A 16,928-nucleotide genomic window follows, 5' to 3' on the forward strand; every position below is an offset into this window, starting at 1 on the left:
CTGCGCACAGTCCTGAAGTAATTGAATCTTCAGCTGCTTTGCATATGGTGTCCTGCATTATTTCTAGATGTAATAATAACGTAAGTAATCACACAGAGAAAATGCAATGAACCGCTGATGTATGTGCGTATCTCAAAATAATGCATCATGCAAATAGCGTTTGGTACCTAATAAACTTGATTTATACTACTTTTTATAGCAGTATTTGCAATAAAATGTATGTCTCTGCGAGTTTACGATATTGTGATATGGAAATTATCTATCCTCAAAATATTGATATTGGTGCCCATCACTACTTTTTAGTACCTATTTGAATCCTGTGCGCAGTGATTTTTACGCAGTGTAATGGTTAATTGTTGCCAGTCAAACTACTATTACACTAAGTTATCACACCACTATCATATATTTAAGAAATCAGACTTATTTTCTGTGAGCTGGAGTGCTGATGTGCTTTTAGTCACTGAAGATTGTCTTCGCACATCAAATGTGGATAGCAAAACAGGTTGATTAAACATTATATGGTAGAGGTTGATACTGTACAGTAGTTTAAAAAAAAAAAAAAAGTTATTTAGTACAGAGTAAACCAAAGACTGCATGCTTTTTATATAAGCCAACCCTAGGATTGGTACTTCTTAAAGATAAGTAGCAGGGTTCTGAAAAATATAGCGTTACCCATCCCCACAGGTTGCTACAACTGTTTAAATAACTTACCTGTCATTTTTCTTTTCTTTGTTAACATCCTGACTTTTTATACAGAACTTTAAAGTCTGTTTTAAAGTTTTAGTGTACTTTTGTTTGAGAGCTGCCCTGTAAATGCAGTAGGAGATTTAACAAAAAAAAAACAAGACAAAAAAAACCTGAAGTGCTCTGGCTTGCCTGTTATTGCTGTGTTACCTGTTTGACAATGTGGGCAATAATCCTTACACTGACAGACATTTTACAGCTATGTTATTTAAACAGTTATAGCAACACGTGGGGATGTGTAACGCTGTATTTTTTGGGACCCCATTACTCTTTAAAGCTGCTATATGTATAGCTACAATTTATTACAAGGCTAGGACTAGGGCTAGTGTTGTTTTTAAACCTGTTTTTTTTTTTTTCTTGCATATTTCCCAGTGTTACATTATTCAAGAACTTCATACCGGTCTTACACTCTTCACATTGTATAACCGGAAAGGCAATTTTTCCCAGTGTCCCAGTGACTGCAGCCAAGTCTCCAAAGAGGGGAGGTGACAGACCCTGTCCCCCAGTGGAAAGACACCGCATTAAATGAAAGGGTGATCTGAGACGAGAGGTAAGAATCATCCCTGGGTTTTATTAGGGCAGATATTGCTTGAACTAAAACCATGTGGGATATTTATTTTAATTCCAAGTACTGTAAATCACTAGTAATCTGCTGCCACAAATATCATCAAAACATTCTTACAGACATAAATAAACTACAAACAAAATTATGGTTGAAAAAAAGGAGGTTGATTTGATAAGCCACAGCTGGATTGTTTTAGATAATTTTACAGCACGGGGATTCCATGAGCTACATGTTTATCCTGGAATTGTAATACCACAGATACATTCCCTGGTTCTGTAAAGTGCTCTTCAGAAATGTAGCTCATAACTGGGCCTTTTATTGATTGTTTTAACTGTGACATTATAAGCCCTTGTAAATGTTAGGGGTATACTGCAAGTGAAACTGTAGTGTTGTGTAGTATACAGTAATTCACACAAGTGGCCGATGGCACATCTGCAGGGTGAATCATACAGTCAGGAGTGCAGGTTTGTGTCCTGGCTGTGCAAAGTCACTGAACTTCACTGGAGATTCCACAGGGAATGTTGCATTGACTCTGGGATTCGTCAGGGAATGTATCTTGGCGGTTCCCTGGCCAGAGGGAATTGGCTTAGTCGTGGGATTGGAGAACACCCACAGACCTTTAATAGTCGTAAACTGTTGTGGGAACTGCTGCAGTGTGGAAGAATAATGGGCAATTCTGAATTTGGGGAAAATAATTGGCTGGACTACATTTATACAAAAAATAAAAACATTTAAGGCCATGAGAATCAGATGAGATGTACAGCAATTAGTAAATAATAATAATAATATTTTATTTTTAAATAGCGCCTTTCACAAATTTTTGGCCATAGTTGTAGTAACTAGCATTACATGATTTATAATAAATAATAATAATAATCTTTATTTTTATACAGCGCTTTTTATAGTGGACCACCATCACAAAGTGTTTTACAAGATACAAGACTAGAGTATGTGAACTGTGCATCAGCTGCAGAGTCACTTACAACAATGTCTCACCCGAAAGACGGAGCACAAGGCAGTTAAGTGACTTGCTCAGGGTCACACAGCGAGTCAGTGGCTGATCTGGGATTTGAACTGGGGAACCTCCTGGTTACAAACCCGTTTCTTTAACCAATGCTATACTGTTCTGTACTGTGAAACCATGTTTCTCTTTTTGAGACCATTGACCAAGTGACCTTTGTGTTTTTTAAAATGATTATTCAATGCAATGCCAAATGAAGTTCAAATTCAATGATATCTCTAAAGTAAAAAACAGAATTGTAAGTGTTATTGCAAGTAATTAGTAGCAGTTTGCTCTAAGCTTTTTTTGTTTTTGAGGGATGCATTGAGTAGGAGAAAGCATTTCACCTGAGATTCTATAGAATCCGCATTAAATCATTAGGAGGCTGTGTGGTCCAGTGGTTAACGAAACAGGTTTCTAACCAGCAGGTCCCCAGTTAAAATCCCAGCTCAGCCACTGACTCATTGTGTGACCCTGAGCAAGTCTTAATCTCTTTGTGCTCTGTCTTTCAGGTGAGGCGTTGTTGTAAGTGACTGTGTAGCTGATGCATAGTTCACACACTCTAGTCTTGTATCTTGTAAAACACTTTGTGATGGTGGTCCACTATAAAAAGCGCTGTATAAAAATAAAGATTATTATTATTATTTATTATAAATCATGTAATGCTAGTTACTACAACTATGGCCAAAAATTTTGCATTTTAGGATTGAGACATTAATAAAAAAAATAATTATATACACACAATTTAGTTATTTTATTCAACATCATGTAATCCAAATAAATTACGAAATTTTATCGCAAAAGTCTACTAGAACCATAATCAGCAGGTTTCATTTGACTTTATGAAGCAAAATTTGTTAAATCTGTTAGATGATGCAAAACATTTGTTCATAGCTGTATATTCTTTTCTGTTTTAAAGTGTGATTTGCTTTCATTTTCCTCCTGTCACTTAAAATTGCATTTTGAGCTTCGTTGGAATTGAATATTTAGGCTTCATCACATAAGAGAAAATTGATTTGCATTCCTTTTATTATTTCACATTCAATAAATGTGAGCTCTGAGTGTGCCTCTGGGTATTGCAGATTGTGTGTAGTAGATGCAAGACTAATTAAATGACTCAAAGTCGTGACTATGTCAGTAATACTGGCTAGCAGCATTATGAGTGAGGGTATTATAAATAATTTAAACTTCATGTATAATCAGCAACCAATATTCTTATCAAACATCAACAACAGGAATCAATGGCATTAAGAACATTTCTTGTTGATTTCCATTACATGAGAGTAGATGTTGGACTTTATGCTGATTTGAACTCGGCTCTCGCCAAGATAAGCACCAACTAAGACGTAGCTTTGCAGTAAACTAATGTGATCCATCTGCATCTCTATCCATTTACGTTGTTTTCCATCTGATGATGTAGATATCCTTCTGTCTGATGTTGATTGCTGAAGTGTAATGCTGGCTACAGGGATCAGGTCATTTGCCTCCCCAGTGCATCAGCACACACAATGGCTGCGATGGTGGCTCTGGGGATCAACCCAATGAGGTCTCCCCAGCGCATCAGCTTGACAACCGTCTGGATTGAGCTAAGTAGGGTACATCTCTGGGGTCTTCAAGTGGGCACCTTCCATCCTCGGTGATTCGTTGACTAGCCCACGACACCTCAAGAGGGCTCAACAGTGATTATGGCATCCCAGCATCACCCCCCTCCATCCCCCACTCAGCTCAGCCCAGCTTACTTACCTGTACATCAGCGTTGCTTTCTTTCTATTGTGCTTGAGATCCCCATCCAGAATCCTTCCGTCTCAACCACAGCCAGTTGCTGCTCCTTTCTGCTGCTTCAGATAAGTTCTTCACTGTGCGATGCAACTCTTTGCCACTGAACCCAATGTCTCTGAGAAACCGGGTTGTAGAGTGTGACAACCCACCTCCACTGGATAAACTCGGACTCTCCATCCTCACTGTTCCTCTTCAGCAGCTAGCTGAACATACCAAAGTTTCTTTCTCTCATACGACTTTTCCACAGCTTCTTCCCATGGCACTGGTAACTCTACCAGATGAACAAGGCATGCTGTTCCAGACCACAAGACAATGTCTGGTTGAAGGTTAGTGGTGGCAATTTCAGGTGGAAAAATAAGCCATTGACCAACATCTGCCAGCATCTTCCAGTCTCTAGCAGCTTCCAGTCATCCTGAGCGAGGCTTGATTTTAACACTTTTTCTTGGTGGTTGCTCTCCTGGATGGAGGAATATTGTCTTTTGTGTGTAATGCTTTGATGGAATTGGTGGCAACTTACTGGTCAGGTTACGCTTGTCTTCCAATGCTAAGGCCAAACATCACAACACCTGGTCATGGCACCAAGTAAACCGTCCTTGGCTAAGACCCACCTTACATCCTGTCAAAATGTGCCTTAATGTTGCAGGTAATGAACACAAAGGACATGAGGGATCCTCACCCACCAAGAGGTTTAGGTTCTGTGGTGATGGGAGAACATCATATGCTGATCTGATGAGGAAACTGATCCTGCTCTGTTCCATTGTCCATAGGTCTTGCCAGCCGATCTTGCATTGTTCCACACTCTCCCATCTCATCCATTCTCCCTGCTTGGCCTGGGCAACGGACTTTATACACCTCATCCTCTCCTCCTGCTTTTGCACCTCATTGACTACCAGCTTCCTCCGTTGAGCTGGGGTTGCCTTGTGCCATGTAGGAGGAGCTGAACTGAGACCAAAACCTCCTTTTCCATGCTGAACTTGCCCCATTATATCTCCAATTCGAAGGGCAGCCTTAGCATCTTCCACAGCTTTCTTTGCTGTCCATTTTCTTCCAGTTTTCAACGCAGGTGCTGCCTCCCTTACGCATTTGTCACGTGAATCTACTAATGTCATTTCCAATCGGACTTTGGCGCACTTAAACTCCTCGGTTAGAGCAGAGATTGGTAGCTGCAGTGTTCCTTGACCATAAAATACTGCAGCGTGGAACGCCCAACCATTTCCTGACGTATGAACTGATTTAAAGCTTCCAGCTTCCCAACTGTTGTCAAGGAAACCTCGTACACAGACAGTGGCCACAGCAGTCTTGGCAGTAGACCAAACTGAAAGCACCAGAGTTTGTTTGCCTGGTAAAGCGCTGCTTTCCATTCTCATCAACCCTTCCACTGCTTGTTGTCTAACTTCTCCCACACGAACTGTGTCCTTTAGATCCCCGTCGTACCATCTCCCTAGACTTTTCACTGGCTTCTCGGGCATTGTTGGTATTGCCTCACCATTAATGTAGAACCTTTTATCTACTACTTTACCTTTATTATAGAGATGCTCCTTGATTTAGTGGGCTTGAATTGCATTCGTGCCCATTCAATGTTATTGGTTAATTTGCCCAATAACTGATTAGTGCAGGCTAGTGTTGTAGTCATTGTTGTCATGTCATCCATGTATGCTCGAGTTGGTGGTAGTCGCATTCCAGAAGCCAAGCACTCTCCTCCCACTACCCATTTTGATGCCCTTATAATTACTTCCATTGCCATGGTAAATGGCAGTGGAGAAATGGTACATCCTGCCATTATTCCAACTTCTAGGCATTGCCATGTAGTTCTAATTCTGAAGTTGAAAAACTAAATTGCAAATCTTCAAAGTAGGCTTTCACTAAATTTGTTATTGTCATTGGTACACTGAAAAAATCAAATACTACCCAAAGTAGTTCATGTGGCACTGAACCATATGCATTAGCCAAATCCAGGAATGTCACATCGAGCTTCTTCCTCTCCTTTTTTGCTGATTGAATTTGTTGCCAGATTACGCTGATGTGTTCTAAGCATCCTGGGAAACCTGGAATGCCTGCTTTTTGTACTGAAGTATCAGTGAAGCAGTTCTTTAATAGATAGGTTGTCAATCTCTGAGCAATAATGCTGAAGAAAATCTTGCCTTCTACGTTTAGTAGGGAAATAGGACGAAACTGCATGTAGAATCCTTTTCTTTTGGTATAAAGGCTCCACCTGCCCGGCACCATGCTTTTGGTACAACCTGTTTTTCCCATGCCACTTTCATCAATTTCCACAGGATTTGTAGAACTCCAGAAGCACTCTTGTATACTCTGTATGGAACTCCATTAGGCCCTGGAGATGATGATGCCCTTGCTTTTTTTAAAGCTTGCTCTACTTCTTTACACTTAGGTGCTCCATTTGGTATTCAGGTGGATTGATAGGTGCAATATCTGAAGGAATTGACATAGGCTCCTGCCTTTTTGAATCTGTATGTGTTTCCTCCAAATCTCTCTCCAGCTCAAACATAGATGATTTTAGTGTGCCATTTTTCTCGCTGGTGAATATCTTCTTTACAAATTTGAATGGATCAAAGTTAGTTCTCGCACGCTGTTTCTTTTTGTAGCGTTTCCGTAGGCGCTCAGCTCTGCGCAATGTTGCAAGCTTATATTTTATGACCCTTTGTAACAGATTGAGTCTCTCCTTCTGACTTTGTTCTGCTTTTCTCCATTGCTTCCTCAACTGCCTCCTTTCTATAACCTAAGCGTTCAATCTCCTGCTGCCGTCTAGACTTTCCAGGAATAGTTTGTACTTTTTCCTTCCTTTTTTCAATTCCAAACCTCTCACTTCCATATGCTTAGATGATGTCCCCAAATTTATCCAGCTTCTTTTCAACTGTTCCATTTAACCTTTCCAAAGTAAAACATAGATCCATGTTTACTGTGTCCCACGCAGTTTTCTCACAAGCTTTTGGCCATATAACTCCAGGCTTGTGCCCGTTGAGGTTCTTTTCTCTCTTACGCTGGTTCGTCTGACCCGGTTCGCAAGGATCATTAGGTTTATCACTAGTTGTATCCATGCAAGTCCTACTCACATCTATGACAGGGATGCTGATATCCTGCAAACTGTGGTTTGCTTCCTGTTGCTGGATTTCATTCGACTGACTTCGTAAGAAGTACTGATCAATGCGAGGCCCTTGTCCCTTCTCCCTCAAGCATTTCATTCTCCCTTGATGAATCTTCAAACCCCTGACCGTTGTCACCTTGCTCCAGCCGCAGACACAAAGCTGGAGTTCCTTATCTGCTAACTGCAGATCTTGAACTAGTCTTTTGTGAAGTACTCTCCATTCTCATATCCGTTTTTGTTCCTAAGTCGTTAACCGTGTTAGCCAACGTTGAGTCATCTTCCGCCCCCGCTCTCGCAAACTCTAGGGGTATTTTTCTCTGTAATTTCCAAAGCCTTGGGCGGGTGTCTCCAGCATCCTGTTTAGCTTTGAAAACATAGAGCTGGATACTGCCGACAAGGGTAGGTAACCCTTGCCAGCCCCAATGGGATCTGTTTCCTCCTGTCAGCTGTCTCTCCATGCTGTCAAGAGGTCTTTCCCTTGTTGAAAGAAAACAATTTTGAAAACAAATTCCTTGAAATGCAACTGAAAACATGCACATACATATAAAGACAGTGGGATTTCTCATCACAAAACAAATAAACAAACAGTTGAATTGGGCATCGTGCAAAGAAAGCACGTTATTGGGTAGCTAGCTACCTGAGCTTCCAAATAGTGGGATTCATTTATCAAGCCATGATCAATTCTCAATTTCATTGTTAAATCTCTAATCATATACTCGTCATTCGTTCACAAGTGTTACCGCATTAGTACCAGACAGTCTGCCTCACTAAACTCTTTTGCATCGCTACTTTCGCAGGCCAGAACCTTGCATCTTGTTAATGCATATTGCTTGTACTGCATATTGGTTTAAGATTTATTGGATTGTTTTTACTGACAAGGCTCTCTGCTCTTAATTGTAGGAAAGCATTCATGTTCACTAAGTTGAAAAGTCAACTCCTCAGCACTAATTAGCCTTAACAGGGTACGTGTTGGATCAGCAGAATTACTATTCAAAAAAAGGAAATCATTGGCAGGGATGCTGAAACTGAAGCTGTACTTTGTTAAATTACCTGTCTCAATAAGACTGAAGAGCACTTTGTTTCATGAATGGATAGATACAAAATGGATAGACACACCATGGGAAATCAGCAAAGACTCAAAATGTTTGTCTAATTTATATAACCAAATTTATTTGTAGTAGTATGTAATATGTTATGGTTGAATGTTTTGGATATTGATTAAGTGTGAGTATTGAGGGAGTCGGGTGAAGAGAGGTGATTGGCTTCAAAGCTTGGATATCTCCACTGCATATAAAACCGATCAGCACGACTCCTCGTGATTTGTATTGTGATCTAGCACATCATTGAACCATGTTAGAAATGTGTGTTTCTGTCCTAGACACGGTTCTCTTCATTCACACGCTTTGTCCGCTCTCACAGCTGCTGAATCGCCCCAGTTCACCAAACACCATCAGTTTAAAAGCAACATTCTGACGTCCGGCACTGTGAAAATAATCATCAAAGCGGACAATTATGAAATCCGTCTCAAAATAACCTTTGAAAACATTTGTAATTTAAGTAACCTTTATTAAAAAAAATAACTACAGCAGCACAGTCAGTAGTTGTCAAAATTTGCTGGTTGGATTTTTACTTAAATCTCAGCATTTTTAGAAACCTTGGTTAACACTGGAAACCTGGGCATGCATTGCATTTTGAGGGAGGCAGGCACTGTACTTCATCTTTGGTTCAGAATTCTCATTGGTGTATATAGAACTGTAGTTGCTGATGAATAGGGGTAAATCCCAGCAATGAAGAAAGCCCAATGAAACCAAACAAATATCAAATGATAATTATACCCCAACTGCTCCAAAATTTAATCATGAATGGTACTGCAATTTAAATAGCTTTTTAATATTAGCAGAAACTTATTTTTAAGTTTTTGCTCACCAAAAGCAGTTTTACACTTTTGTACAATACTAGTCTATTTGTGAATCAAAAAAAAAAAAAATGATAATTTTAAAAATACTGTACAGGAATTGTTACTACAGTAAGAATGGGTATTATTAAACCAATCTAGCAACTTATGTAATGTTTCTTAGTTTAAAAGGCAGTAAAATAGATCTGAACCTTTCAGAAACTAATTTACCCTTCACAATTAATTTAGTTGCAACCCCTTGTATAATACAATATTATCACCATAACTGTGGTTGGATCACCAGTGGTGCACCACACATTATATATATATATATATATATATATATATATATTATATATATATATATTTTTTGTATCGTAAGTTTAAAAAAATTAGACACTGGCAAAAACCACAACATATTGATTGTGGCTGTTCAACACAAAACACATTTTTGTTTTCTTGCAAAGGGCACTTTTTGCTTTGACCAAGGTTGCATTTGACATTCATGACATTAGTTTAAGGTGTTGGAACATTTTATTCACATCACAATTCAATTTCAGTTTGTGAAAGGTGGTGGAATTAGTCTCCTCAAAAACAGAATATATATAAAGCCCAGGCAGCAGCATTCTAATGCCCTCCCCCTCCTCCCATGAAAGAAGAGGTGTGGTTTGCATATGTCACTGGATAAGTGAGTATTGCTCAAAGCTATTTTAGGAAATGGTGTTCAGCAACATTTCTCAGTTTTTGTCTTGTAAATGTTGCAAAATATTTTTTCTTCATACTGAATTTTTTTAATTTTTTAATTTCTGTTTTCTTTTTTTTTAATCTATACAGAAGATTTTACTGGAAAAATGTGGTGTATGTGGATTTTAGGCAGTGTGGCTTTATTCTTAAGTATTATTGAAAAGTAAATATTAAGTAGGGTGAGAATTAGTTATGTAACTGATAAATATGATTGATTTTAACCTAGTGATAATAACAAAGTGATATTATCAGCAGCTTGTCCCAACTCAATCCTATTATTGTATATTCTGTCCGGGACACTGGCGATAAATTAACATGGGTGATATTAAGTGTGTTACATTATATTCCTTTATAGTATATTTGTAATATAAAAATGTTTTTCAATGAGTGTCAATTCAGGTAGTTCTCTGACTTTTAATTTTTTTTTCTCCTGTAACATATTAAACTTCTCTTGTCCTGTTAATGCACACAAGGGAAATACTAGAATTGAACTTGACAGGACAACTCAAATGAAATCCAATTCTTTATTAGGGAACAGGACCTTCGTTGACCTTTCAAACGGCTTAACTTCCCGCTGCAGAGCTCCCTGTGGAATCTCCAGTAAAGATGGGCAGTATCACACACCCAGGACACAAACCTGCCCTTCCCCAACTCTATGACTCTCCGTGCACACAACAAATCCATGCCTTTACCGGAGGAGACTTGGAGATCCTCTGCTATTTATTCTGAATATTGATTTTCAGCAGCATAGGCCGTATGCTTGACAGAGATATCATTTAGCTGGTAGGACCACTTACTGAGCATCCAGTGCTACGACACTTGTGTTTCATTTAAGTAATACAAGTAAAAGGGTTTTAGAACTATCACAGTAAACACATACAAATACTACTTGACACAAGCCCATTTCAGATTTTTTAATTTATTTAAAAGAATACTCAACACAACATTTTCTTGGTGACACATTCCATAAAAGTCTTGATAAATCTGCAAAATTCCATGCATCGAAAAATTATTAATACTCTCTAGTTCATGATACAAGGACTCGGGACAAGATAATGGAAATCTAGAAATCATTATTGAGATAACGCTATCAGCGACATGCTATCCTACAGTGCTTTCTTCAGTTGTCCATTGTGAGATTGAATCAGGACATGTCAATATTAACCTAGGCAGCTGCGTACACAAAGCCAGCCCCAACAGACATGTGCTTGTTTTCAGCTTTGCAGGACAATATATTTGGTTTAGTCATTTTTAAATGGCATGTTTTTTTTGTAGCAAATAAAATGAAGTAATGTGTAGAGGACAGTTCACACTAAATCAAAAACTGTCTTGTTGAAAAAAAAAAAAAACATTTAATATTTTCTAAAATGCAGTCAAACAAATGAAGTTTAATTAAATAGCTATTAAGTTAATGATGAGTGCATCAATTTGATCAAACCAAAGATCTTATTCTTCAGTTTTTTCAAAACCTATGTGAGTTACCATTATCTATCCATTACCCCCTTCAGCTATGAAAATGGACACTCTTAAAACGTTGTTCCATTAATGGTAGATTTGGCACGTCTCAAAGTAGAAAAGTCACAACCAAGTTTTAAAATGAACCTGATTTTTCTATGTATTTATTTATTTATCCTGCACACATTGAAGAGTCCTATGATACTTTTTCTAGACCTTTTCTAATAGATGATACTATTTTATTTTCCAGTTTCAAATGGCATTATTCTCTGTAAATACAAGCTTATTATTAGACTGGCATCTTTTCATTATTTATTTTTCATTGGTTCACAAAACACTAATAAACTACTCACCTTATAGAGTAACATAATTGTCATGATGTGCCCATGAAGAATCTTAATCAAATGCATACTATACAAGGTGACTGACTGACTTATTACAGAATCTTGTGAGGTCCTGAAAAATAAATGTCTAAAAAGGTGCAAACCTACTTAGAATTAATTCAGTAATTAATTCACTAATTCAGTAATTAATTCACTAAAAACAATGCATTACTACGTAGAAATAAATAGTGGTACCAAAATCAAAGTTATTCAGCTTTCGATTGTAAATAACACTGAGGTCATAAAAGGTGTATTATCTGTGTTTAGATTATCAAAGTAAATCAATATTATTTTAAGTGGGTGCTTACCATCAGTATACTGTTACTGAAACGTGTCCCAGATGAAAAGCCTGACTCCACCATAACCTGTTTTTTTTTTTTTTTTTTTTTTTTTTAATATATACCACAATATCTACTGCTAGTTTCAAAAGATAATAAAAGTAGAGTAGATGGATTTTAGAAAAAATAGCCTTTTATTTTTCCACGTTATTTTTTTTGCCCCCTATATACCAACGTAGTTTTATTGTAAGAATTAGGCACCATGCAAGAAGATATTTCTATTTGGAGTGGGGAGGATGTTAATTCCTGTGGAGTGGATGCCACATGGCAACAGGCTTCCTCAGAGTGACCAGCATCTGGTTCCAGTGAGTGATTCCCATCCCGCTGGCTTCGGGCCCAATGATCACGTGACCTATATTCTCAGCTCTGCCATCTTCACAGTACTCCGCCACCGTGACTCTGAGTGACAGGTCCTGTGGGAAGACAAAAAACGTTTAAGATAAGGGATCATGACACTGCTGTGGCGTGTTACAAGGTAATGAGTCCTGAGTCAAAGCCAGAGAGAGACCAGAGTTTCATTATCACTGAGGAACACGACAAAGCAAAGTCATCAAAACCTGTATTTATTTACCTGTGTTTGTCTGAAACAGTCCATTGAAAGAGTTAACTTTTTGAGGAAGGGCAGTGGTTTTGGAGAAGGTGTTGTTAATTAGTGTAACCCTTTCTGTTACTGAGTTAACAGAGCGTTTCTTGTATAATACAGGGTTATAGGACGACAAGCGTCTGTATGGAAGGGCAGACTGGTAAAAGTAGAAGTGAACAGGGGAACGGTTTATGCGCTCAATATAACCCTTACACAGTTGCTCACGGTCCTATAACTATTATATACTGCTTCATTGTTAATATACAAGTACAAAAAATCCAGCTATATATATTTTTTTTCATAACCATATTTTGTTTAGTCCATTGTGATTTGCACTGAAAAAAAGGTTTGAGAGAATACTGTTAAATGGCTGAGATAGGTGGCTGATTCTGATATCGTTTTGAAATGACTTTGCAGGAAAAACGAACTCCAAGATTATGATTCGTTATGATTTTTTTAAATCGGATGATGTCAGCTGTACCAATAGTAAGAATAAACCATTAAATACTCAATATGGTACTGCTGATGTCATAACATTTTTTTTTGTGATGTGTCATGGCATACAGTAGTCAAATCTTGTGCCGTGATTGATTGAAAGATCCTCAGCAGTTTAATATATTATACATCACGTATTAAAAAAAATAAACCAAATCACCATGAAGGATTTGTCAAAATTCCAGTACAGTTCCAGTATGTTAAAAAAAAAGCAACAATACGTTTAATAATAGTTTCTTATGGTTTCAGAAGATGGAGAAGCAATTTAAAAGGCTATTTTTGCTTATGAATGTGACAAAGTCACGCTGGCCAAATTAAACAAAGAAGGACAATAAAACTGAAATAAAGTTGAAAGTAATTTAACGTTTTCCATTTAACCATTTATTATTGTGTTTTTTTTCATTAGGGGTTAAATGCAACTTGCATTCAGGGTCTTTTCATTTAAAATTTGGTCTTTGAATTTGGGAGTGCGACTTGAATTCAGGGATTCCATTATTATTAATTAGTAATTAGCACTGTAGCATGAAACACACTGTTAGTTTTATAGCTCTGAAGGTGTTGATTGTCTTGTGGGTTTCCAGTGAACGGAAAGGGAACTGTGATGCATATAAAACTACAGGGTGTCCCATAAGTCATAATTGTTAATGCTGTTTCTCTATTTCTATCAGGTGTAAAATGTCTCTAAGCAGAGAGGTACAGGTTCACATTTTGATGTGTGGTGTAGATCAATGTGTGACTAATTAACAGCTCTTTATAGCGCCAAACCAGTCAATAACATGACATGGTCATGGATTCTATTGCACTAGAACTCTTATTCTCTTATAACTAGTCTTATAACTATGGCCTTCAGCATTGTAAAGGGGAAGCACTACATATGATACTGCCTATGATGCTTGACCTTCAGGATTCATTGAGTAATGTTATCAAAGATCTCATTCATTTAGGGAAGTTTTGATACCTTCTATCAGCTCTTTCTCAAAGACTGTCTGTAATTATAAAAGTTTGTGCTACATAGTGCAGGAACATCACCATAAAAAATGAGGCACCGCTGAAATCCAACACTTCGTATTGAAGGTCATTTCGGTCTTCATTAGCGTTCAGTCACTACATGTTAAATCTTTAATGAAGCAGAACTGTGTCTCCCATCTCAATGTGCTTGCACAAAACTACAATAACGTTTAATACTACTGTATAACCTTAATTTCCAGTAAACTTAATAAACTTTTCCCAGTTGTTATAAAACAACCCTTATAAATGGTAATGATCTGGAAGTAGAGCTCTACCTAATAGTAAATAGCAAATACTAGTATTGGCAGTTTTAGCTAACTTCTTATATTTCAGTGCTACAGAGTTGTAGGGAAATACAACTGGTAAACAGTATTATTCATATGTTTATTTGTATAGCTTAGAATAACTTGACATGGACAGAGTTATAGGCTCCAGGCTGCAGCAAAATCAGACTGAGCACCATGCATTACAACCCTTACGGTTTTTAGACTTGACTGCTCACACACCCTTGTAAAGATGTATTGGGAAAGTAAGTTTTGTTACCCTTTGTCCCTCTTCGACGTGGCACTCCAGTTATACCCAGCAACAGTTTTTAAGAAGGCAGAAACCTTCCTGTGAATTCCTTATCAGTGCATTCACCCATATGCCTGTTCCTTCATGAGAGGCCTTCTTGCATTCATGAACTAAAGTAACCCACTGAAATTCTCTGTTGTAGACAATAACATGTAAAGAATAATCCATTCTAATATATAAAACTACTACAACATTCCTACAGTGTATAATCTACCAGATCTCATTTTGGAATCATGCATTCATTCAAATCCAATGGCAGAATACATGGTTCCAAATTATGCTGTGTTGCTAGGCTTGATCTAAAATAAAGTAATTGTACAAATTCAGCTGTTTTTTATGGTTAAACACTTTCTTTTCAATGGGTGTTCTTGTAATAGCTCATAGGAGTGTTGTGTTTATTTCACCCATGAGGATGACCATAACCACACTGATTACTGTATACTGAATGAATTGGAATACAAAAAAATTAAAACAATCTGGATTGAAGACTTTTTGAATCCAAACAGTGACTTGGTAAAATGATCCAGATGTATGTTAATTTAATTAATTAAATGTATTTATTTTATTTAAATTATCTTATTTGAATGATTAGTTTAGATAAATTGGATAACCAGAAATAGAAAATGAATCAAGTACTTGGTGAAAGGGCAAACTGTATGGCACATTTTATGCTTCAAACATACCTAACATTACCATGAAGAGGTGCTATTCCTTCTGTGTTTCTCTCTGCAGTGCTGATTCAACGCAGATCCTGGTTGTGTCTGACTTACCTGCAGCACAATGGCTGGTACTGAGAAAATCATGGCTTCATTAAAGATGGGATTGTTCTCATCTCTCTTCACAGCTGTCTTCTTCTTGCTAATTTTCCTGTTATCTTGGAGGACATAAACTTTAACAAATGGATCTGTTTATGGAGGAGAGTCGGAGAGAAAATACAGTCATTTACACGTTAATGAGCTCCTTTATCTGGCCACACCAGATGCTTCATTCAGATACATACATAAGACTCTGAAACTGAAATGGTTATCCTTAGTAACCTTGCTAGAAAGTTTCTTAGTGCTGCTAATGTCCTTCAACTGAAGGCTGTAAAACAAAAATTACAGCAGTAAAAAAAAAATGGTGTTTTGCAGTAAGTAATGTGTTTAAAGATCGTGTTTTTCCAAGACATTATTGGTAAACAGCCATAATCTAGTCAGTAAAAACTTTTAACAACACTTGATTTGCAGGTATGGTAAGATTCTATAGAAAGTAGCCGCTGTAAACGTTTAGTTATACTGTTCATTTGTCAAGAGTTAATTTTTGTCAGGTAATAAATATATTCCAGTTTATGTGGGCATGTAGTGTCATGACATCCACTAGACCTACATACAGTAAACTGCGTGAGAGTTGTGTGCAACTATTCAACAACAATCAAAAGAAAACCACAAGGATGCACCCAACTTGTTTCTCATCGCAAGCCTGCAAGTGTGTCACTTTTTGTGACAAGTAACAGACGTGCTACAGTGGCCCAAATCACCTATTTTCACAACGTGTCTGGAGCGATGTAGTAAGTCACTTTCATTTGGCCAATTAGTGCATAACAGTGCATACTATTTGGCACTGAAACATCAAACCAAGAATAGACTAAGTAGACATGCCCATCTTGCAATCAAAATTTGTTTTCGGTTCAGTAGCAACTATTGAAAACCTAAAAACTAACAGACACAAGCGCATGTACCCTGTCACAGTTGTCAATTTTTCTCATATCTGTCGTGGTTTGTAGTTCCCAAAAGGATTTCAGAATAGGATGTGACGTGAATACGGACTGTAAAGAATGGCAAACACCCCAGAATATAACAACCAATCTAGTGTGTCCTGGAGTGACTGCTGGAGACCCAAACACTGAATGTTTTAGAATTTTGAATGCTTGAATTAGGTCGTCACGTGAACAAAGACGACTACGTGGCGACCTAATTCAAGCATTCAAAATTCTAAAAGGTATTGACAGTGTCGACCCAAGGGACTTTTTCAGCCTGAAAAAAGAAACAAGGACCAGGGGTCACAAATGGAGTTTAGAAAAAGGGGCATTCAGAACAGAAAATAGGAGACACTTTTTTACACAGAGAATTGTGAGGGTCTGGAATCAACTCCCCAGTAATGTTGTTGAAGCTGACACCCTGGGATCCTTCAAGAAGCTGCTTGATGAGATTTTGGGATCAATAAGCTACTAACAACCAAACAAGCAAGATGGGCCGAATGGCCTCCTCTCATTTGTAATGTTGTAA

General features: G+C 37.7%; 1 protein-coding gene and 1 pseudogene across 6 annotated transcripts in view; one reads left to right on the plus strand and one right to left on the minus strand.

Moving 5' to 3' along the window:
- LOC121295013 overlaps window positions 1-15,480 on the plus strand; it is a 43,906-nt pseudogene extending 28,426 nt beyond the window's left edge.
- Window positions 10,733-16,928, minus strand: part of LOC121294686 (synaptotagmin-12-like) — a 59,054-nt gene continuing 52,858 nt past the window's right edge. For all 6 annotated transcript variants that reach the window (XM_041218673.1, XM_041218671.1, XM_041218672.1 and 3 more), the window contains 2 exons: window positions 15,435-15,568; window positions 10,733-12,418 (listed from right to left, as the gene is read on the minus strand). In XM_041218673.1, the coding sequence (XP_041074607.1) occupies window positions 12,245-12,418; window positions 15,435-15,568 (308 nt within the window). In that variant the 3' untranslated portion in view covers window positions 10,733-12,244. The remainder of the gene's footprint in view (window positions 12,419-15,434; window positions 15,569-16,928) is intronic.

This window comes from Polyodon spathula, chromosome 19 (assembly GCF_017654505.1).
Source record: "Polyodon spathula isolate WHYD16114869_AA chromosome 19, ASM1765450v1, whole genome shotgun sequence".
Classification (NCBI taxonomy): domain Eukaryota; kingdom Metazoa; phylum Chordata; class Actinopteri; order Acipenseriformes; family Polyodontidae; genus Polyodon; species Polyodon spathula.